The 7,464-nt window shown below is 40.4% G+C and overlaps 1 protein-coding gene across 1 annotated transcript; it reads left to right on the top strand.

The window, feature by feature from the left end:
* Positions 1 to 6,271: 6,271 nt before the first annotated feature.
* Positions 6,272 to 7,222, top strand: LOC145909646 (uncharacterized). Its single transcript, XM_082997006.1, has one exon. The coding sequence runs from the start codon at positions 6,272 to 6,274 to the stop codon at positions 7,220 to 7,222; it is 951 nt and encodes a 316-aa protein (XP_082853132.1).
* Positions 7,223 to 7,464: the final 242 nt, after the last annotated feature.

Genomic DNA, 7,464 nt, shown 5'->3' on the forward strand with positions numbered 1-7,464 from the left:
ATGTAGAATTCAGTGAAACATTATCTGCAGTGACAATTTAATGTGATGATGTCCACGTCATTTAATCACAGTCTAACGGTCTAAGTCACATAATATGTTGAATTGGATTCTATGTTGTCGCTGGGGCAAGACAAAGATTAATAAAGTGCTTCCCAAACTTTTTTTCTGTACCGCCCCCCAAACAGCTTAGTCATTTAACAACGCCCAACAAAACAGACAAAAAATACAACGAATTTATTTGTTACTTGTCAATTAATGCGTTGGGTGGGGTTGGTGCAATGACACCAATTTCGTCTAATTTCTAATATTTCAATACCAAACTGTAGTTAAAAACAAGTAAACCATACCACCAAAAATCCTCATTTTCGAATAGCGGTTATTTAGCGTTGATTGGTGACATACAAAAAATTCGTTGTGACGTCAGAATCAATATCTTTTAGTTCAGCATGCGAGAAAAGGCTTTTTTGCAGTAGCATAACTTATACAAAGATTGGACTAAATCATTTGTCCCAGTGATTCCCAACCTTTTTGTGGTTGCGTACCACTTGGAGGTACAACAATTTCGTCGTGTACCACCTAGCTAAGTGTTGCAAAGTAGCATTGAGCCTGTATTATCGAAAATTTGGAAATTAGTTACGATTTTTAAAATTCGAACTATACCCGCAAACTACGGAGAGGTGCTCCTGAAATGCGGTCGCGTACAACTAGTGGTAAAACGTACCACCGGTTGGGAAACACTGACCTACGCTATAAGAGAAAATTTGCCCTGTCATCAAGCGCCCACCAATCGGTCATTTATTTCCTAGCTCCCCCAATCGCCCATTTGGTCTTCAGCGCCCCCCACAAGATTGCAAACGCCCCCAGGGGGGCGCTGGCGCCCACTTTGGGAACCACTGCTTTACACAGTCACTATCTCCGTGGTATATGTTAATTGCTCCTGCTCAGTAACTTAATACATAAAAGCCAACAATTTACATTTACATGAACTTGCGTTTCGTGACATAGAACCAGATTTCCATAGCTATGCATCATGCACGGCAACCTAACTGTTCATTGGTAGCAAAATTGCTGACAACCATAAACAAAAATGTAGAATTCAGCAAAACTGTAGTGACAATTTTAATGTGATGATGTGCACGTCATTTAATCAGAGTCTAACGGTCTTAGTCACATAACATGATCAATCCGATTCTATGTTGTCGCTGGGGTAAGACACAGATATTAGTAAATGAGTCGCATTTAAGCTAATAATTTTGTCATCTCCAAATGGTCGAATATAAATGCTAAATCAGTTGGGGTTCGACTTGAACAAAAGCATTTGTATTCCAAACTTCCCTAGTAAAACTCCCATACCTCGTTTATCTTCTGCTTCTGCAATGGTTGATTCGTGATAATGGGCGTGATGGTGATGTTCTTCCACAGTCTGATACAGATGTTGTTCTACAGTCTGATGCAGATGTTCTTCTACAGTCTGATGCAGATGTTCATGGTGATGTACGTCACCAGTATGTAGGTGTAGGTTCTGGAATGGAAACAGCAAAAGTTACCAAACACACAAATATTAATCGTGGAAAAAGACAGCATGGTCGTTGAAATATTCTGAAACCAAAAACCTGTTTTTTTAAACTGCCAACATGCGTTTTGTTACGTGCAAATAAAAACTGTCACTCACAAATGATTTTCTCCAACCCCTACCACCAGTACAGCAAATCTTAATATTCAAGAACAACAAGCTTACCTCGGCAACAATGTTTTGTGGGTTTTCTTCTTCTGTTTGTTGTTCGGACATTCTTGGATTAGCAGGTGTAGCTTTGTATCGCAAGTACAGTACAGAAATATATCACACATATATAGCCTACAAATTGTGTGAAAATTTTGTATGAAGATGAAACAAGGGTGTGAATTATTTCCAATTCACGGTTTTCTTTCTGGAATCGGCGTGGGTTCATTTGACATCCCAGTACAAACTTTTCACCCTAAACTAAAAACGAATTTTAGCTGCTTAATTCGACTAAGTCAGAATTTCGTAAAATTTTTGGACAGCAGACCATTTATTTTAAAATTGTTTTTCTCGGACCGCAATTTTCTGTTCCATGAATTTTTCCGCCTTCTCAGCGTGGAAGGCAAAGAACGCAAAAATGAATAATATAACAGCCTGGAATTAAAATTGCAAGATCTTTTTTGAAAAACGAAAAAGAAAAACGGTAAGAATTTTAACCCGTATGAATGCAAACTGTAGCGTTTAAAACAAAGTCATTTAGCGACCTTGTAGGCTAATGTAGCAATTTTGATTGTTTGTTAACTATGTATAAGCCGAGATGTAAACACGTTTTATGCAGGTTAGGAATCTAAACAAGGCAAAACAAGAGAAGGTTGGGAACCACTTATTTAGGCGATCTTAATCAACAGGAGCGCGACGAGGGTCGCGTCATCCAGTGTACAAAAAAATTCAACAAAGCGCGATCTCGCTCTCACTCTGTTTTACGATCACAGACAGTTTTACGTCAGTCGGTAAGTTGAATTTACTGCCTAACGAATCGTAAACCAACCTAACCTGAAGCTCATAGGGTTAAACCACCATGTTTTCAAACGTACGGGATTTACGAGGTTACCAAACACCGTTCCCTGTTCAAACCTCGTTTACAAATCTCTTAAACTTCGACGAGCACTGTTAGTTAAACGGGGAGATGGTTTGAACTATATCGTAAAGCTGTAACAGAAAAGTTACTTACATGTTTTCTATCATCTGCACCCACGGTAACATGGACTTCGTAAGAATTACACTAACTTCATTTTTGTCTGACCCCAAAAATGGTTTTCTTTGTAATATCGTTATGAGAACCGAGTTGGCGTTTGCGCCTCCCAGTACTGACTGCGATCCTACGACAGACGGCGATATTCCGTGAGGTGATCACCTTGAACATGGGTGTCCGACTCGATAACCTTCTAGTTTTATCGGTGCCCATGCCATTTTATTTCTTTCGCACATGTTCTTCTGCGTGATTGTTTTTATATCGGCGTATGTATGTTTTTCAATATCGGCGTATGTATAGTAAACAAAATTAAAAATTGTTACATTAGCCTACCAGATCGCTAAATGACTTTGTTTAAACGCTACAATTTGCATTTGCGATTTTAATCAACAGGAGCGCGACGAGCGTCGCGTCATCCAGTGAACAAAGAATTTCAACAAAGCACGATCTCACTCTCACTCTGTTTAACGATCACAGCCAGTTTTACGTCAATCGGTAAGTTGAATTTACTGCCTAACGAATCGTAAACTAACCTAACCTGAAGCTCATAGGAAGCTGACGACCGCAAACTTTACCAACGCCCATGGACTCGGTAATTTCGTGTGTTGGCGACAGCGGAGTGCGTTTTTATTTCCCGCAAATGTTTCCCGAAAAATATGCCGGAAAACATCGATGAAGCGTGAAATAATTTTCAATAAATTTAATTTGGTAGCGCTAGCCGCAATACGCATCCACAAATCGGGCGTACAACAAAATGTGTTTTCGTATTCCACACTTTTTAACCGAGTCATTGCTCTGGTGTATTAAAATCGTCAGTAAGGTGATTAGTTTCACCAAATCATCTCACCAACCCCATATCACACCGGTTCACGCACAAACTACACTCACCGACACCTAATACTGTCCAGACACAGAACGAGCCAGGTAGCGGAAGTTTATAACCCAAGGTTCATTAGAAACTTTTCCAGCGACCAATGGCAAATTTAATTTAAAATTGCTTGGCAGCGCCGTCTAGCGGATGAATTACCCGATAGCACTAAATGAACTTTATGTTCTTGTAAATTCTTTCGAAAATGGTTTGTTTATGTCAAAAATATTGATTTAGAGAAGTACATTGTTAGTTATCTGTCTTAATCTTGCATGCCTTGTGTTATGACACAAAGTGACCTGGAGTAACCCCGACGGACTGTACCGTTACAGAGGTGGTTTGATTTTCTTTCCACTAAAAGATATGTTTGGGTGATGGTTTGCTTATCAAGCTATTAATGATCGTTACATCGCAGCTTTTCTATGCTCTGTAAATATGTATGTCGCGTGATTAATTTGATAGTTTTTTTCGTCAACACATTGTAGCGTTGTTACGTCATACAAGCCGTTGTCTCTGTAGAAGCCTGATACCTTCCAGTGCTGTGTTGGTCTTAGTTAGTTGTCATACATTGCTGTAGGTAGCTAAACCGGATTTTCTATATAAATATGGAAAATTTTAGGCAAATTTAAGTGCCACTTGTATTTTGCTGCCCACGATTTCACGGTATGCGGGCAATATTTATTGCGCTGTATAACTTCTTGGTAAATCACGTTAACCTTGTTTACGGTGATAAAAAAACGATTACTTCCACATATCTGTGACTCTGATCACACAGTAGTAAAGACCATTGTGTATTTCATTTCTTTGTGTTTTTTGTGGCTATTTATACGCATGTGTAGAAACCGCAGCGCCTTCGGAATAAAGTTTATCGGTTTCTGTTGACCGGAGTGCTTTGTGAGTTACGGACTATTGTAGAAATTCCCGCCTGGTGCTCTGTCCGGGACCAAAGGTTCACGCCCGCCGAACTGCCAAGGGCCTCGCAACACTGGTTAACACATAAAGATATTGAAGGGTTCGAATGGTTTGGCGGAATTTGATCTCCGCGAATCCAACATCAAGTCTGTCAAGGAAGTCTTGGTCTGATACCATGTTGGCTGCAGTTCCCGTCACCGAGGTTCTCGGTTCTTGGACTAAGTTCGGTCTGTGACCAAAACCAAGATCTGGAACAGAAAACCGAAACCACATGTTGGGATCTAGGAGACAAATGTTGTAACCACTGAAACCACATTGCGATCTGAGTTAGACCGAACGTTAGGATCTCTGAGACCAAAAGTGATGAATTGCTTATTTGTGGAAATAGTCGCAAATATATCGGGCGATATCAAAGACGAGGCAGAAACAAAGAGATAATTGCTGCGATTACGCGACAAAGGAAACTTGGAAAAAGTAGCGCAAGTTGAAAGTTTACGTTTCCACAACCGATGCCTCAACTTGTGACCCCAGATAGTGTGACGGTTTATGTTGGTGTCAACGCATGACAAGAACCACACTGAAAACTGAAAATAGGCTTTCACCACCAGGTATCATAATGAATTATGAATCTGACGCTCTCCCCGAGTCTTTTTGAATCCTTGGTTTCGTATGGAAATTTTCGTCGACATGCAGTAGCCAGTTTATGTGAAGCAAGACATGAAACCAAAATGAAATCTTTGGATAATTCAAACAAAGACAGACAACAGGGTTCCGATCAAAAAGGAATTTGGATTAAAAACATTTCTTCCCGTGTCTTAACTAAAGCAGAAACAACAGTGTTAGAAAAGGGACAAAATTTCGCCATCACTCCACGCAAATTACCCACCATTGATCTGATCAGTGCCTCTGAAGCAGCTCTTCTACGCCTGGGCACAGATAAACTAGCGGAAGCCGATCATGCCCGTAGCAAAATTTCTAAGATTTTGAAAGAAGCCAAATTGCCACCTTCAAACTTTTCTAAAGAAGAATGGGAAGCAACTAAGAGTTTGAGGAACGACACCAACATCATCATATCCAAGGCTGACAAAGGAAATTGCACTGTGGTTATGGACAGACAAGATTATGACAATAAAGTTGTTACCATGCTCTCGGACAACGAAACTTACAAGAAACTTGCCAAATCACCTTGTACTAGACTGGAGACGAAACTGAACAAATTTGTGTGGAAACTACGGACAGAAGACTGCATATCCCAACCGGAGTTTCGAAGACTACATAGCAGCGACGGTGTGCTCCCAAAGCTCTACGGGTTACCCAAAATCCACAAGGAAGGTATTCCATTAAGACCGATTGTTTCTTTTGTTAACTCGCCAACCTACCAGCTATCTAAGTTCATCAGTCAAATTTTATTTCCTTTAGTTAATAGTACTGACTTTACTGCAAAAATTCCAGTGAGTTTGTAAAGATTATTTCTGAATATAAATTACTTCCGCATGAATTTCAAGTATCGTTTGATGTCGTTAGCCTGTTTACGTCAATTCCGACAGATGTTGCGCTCAGAATATCCTTGGACAAACTACAACAAGACACAACACTACATGAACGTACCAATCTTAAGTTAACACACATCCAAGAGGCATAACAGTTGTGCTAAGACTCGACTGTTTTCACATATAAACACGACATTTACCAACAAATTTTTGGCACCCCCATTTCACCGGTTCTGGCCAACATTATAATGGAACAACTTGAGCAAACCGCTCTTGCTTCCTTCAAAACACCCCCGCGACTTTGGCTCCGCTATGTCGATGACACGTACGTCATCATGGCAAAAGTCGAGGTCGCAGGGTTTCATAACCACATAAACAGCATCGAACCTTCTATAAAGTTTACCCGGGAAACACAACATGACCATAGTCTGTCATTTTTGGACGTAAACGTCACTGCAAACCCGGACGGGAAACTTACCACCTCCATTTTTTACAAGCCTACACACACTAACCGCTACTTACAATACACCTCACACCATCCGAAACATCAAAAACTCACTGTGGCCAGAACCTTATATAACAGAACGATTACACATATTGCCGATCCACACACTCGGAGGGTTGAACGCAAACACATTCGGAACGTTCTAAAACTAAACAAATTTCCCACTAACCTAAATCTCACACCCCACACACACAACAAACCCACACAAACATACACAGCATTCACTTCCATACCATATGTACAGGGAGTTTCTGAGCGGATATCAAGAATACTCAACGCCACTGGCGTAAAAGTTGCCATGAAACCGGTATGCACTTTAGAAAACATGTTTCCCAAACCTAAAAACCGTATTCCCATGCTTCAAATGACCGGTGTAGTTTACTTAATCCCTTGTCTTGATTGTAACACTGTGTATATTGGCCAGACTAAGCGCAATTTAACGTCCCGTATTAAAGAACACAAGGCAGCCATACGCAATATGGAACCCAATAAATCTGCCCTATGTGCCCACATGCTTGACACCGACCACCGTATCAATTGGAAGGAAGCAAAAGTATTAAAACAAGAAACAATTTTGGCAAAACGGTTGGTTGTGGAAAATTATTATATTAATTCGCTACCGAATGTTTTAAATCGGAACGATGGAAAAGTACTTTCGCCTGTGTTCCGCAATTTCGCCCGTAACAATTCGTGACTTTTGTTTCCCATGTTTGGCCGTTTGACCCATGATCGATGTTGTCCATTGATTTATGTCCCGCTGTGTTTTAGCTGTTACGCCCTTTTGTTTTTTCGTCGCTCAATTTCTTTGCCCTGTGGGTTCGCTTCGCTACTGTGTTTGTTTTATTCTCTGAAGAAGCCTAGTCGTACGTACAGACGAAACGTCAGAAAATACAATCTTTTTTAAACAAAAGGTGTATATTTGTTGTTCTCCACCAG

The sequence above is a fragment of the Ascidia mentula genome, chromosome 7 (assembly GCF_947561715.1).
Source record: "Ascidia mentula chromosome 7, kaAscMent1.1, whole genome shotgun sequence".
NCBI lineage: Eukaryota > Metazoa > Chordata > Ascidiacea > Phlebobranchia > Ascidiidae > Ascidia > Ascidia mentula.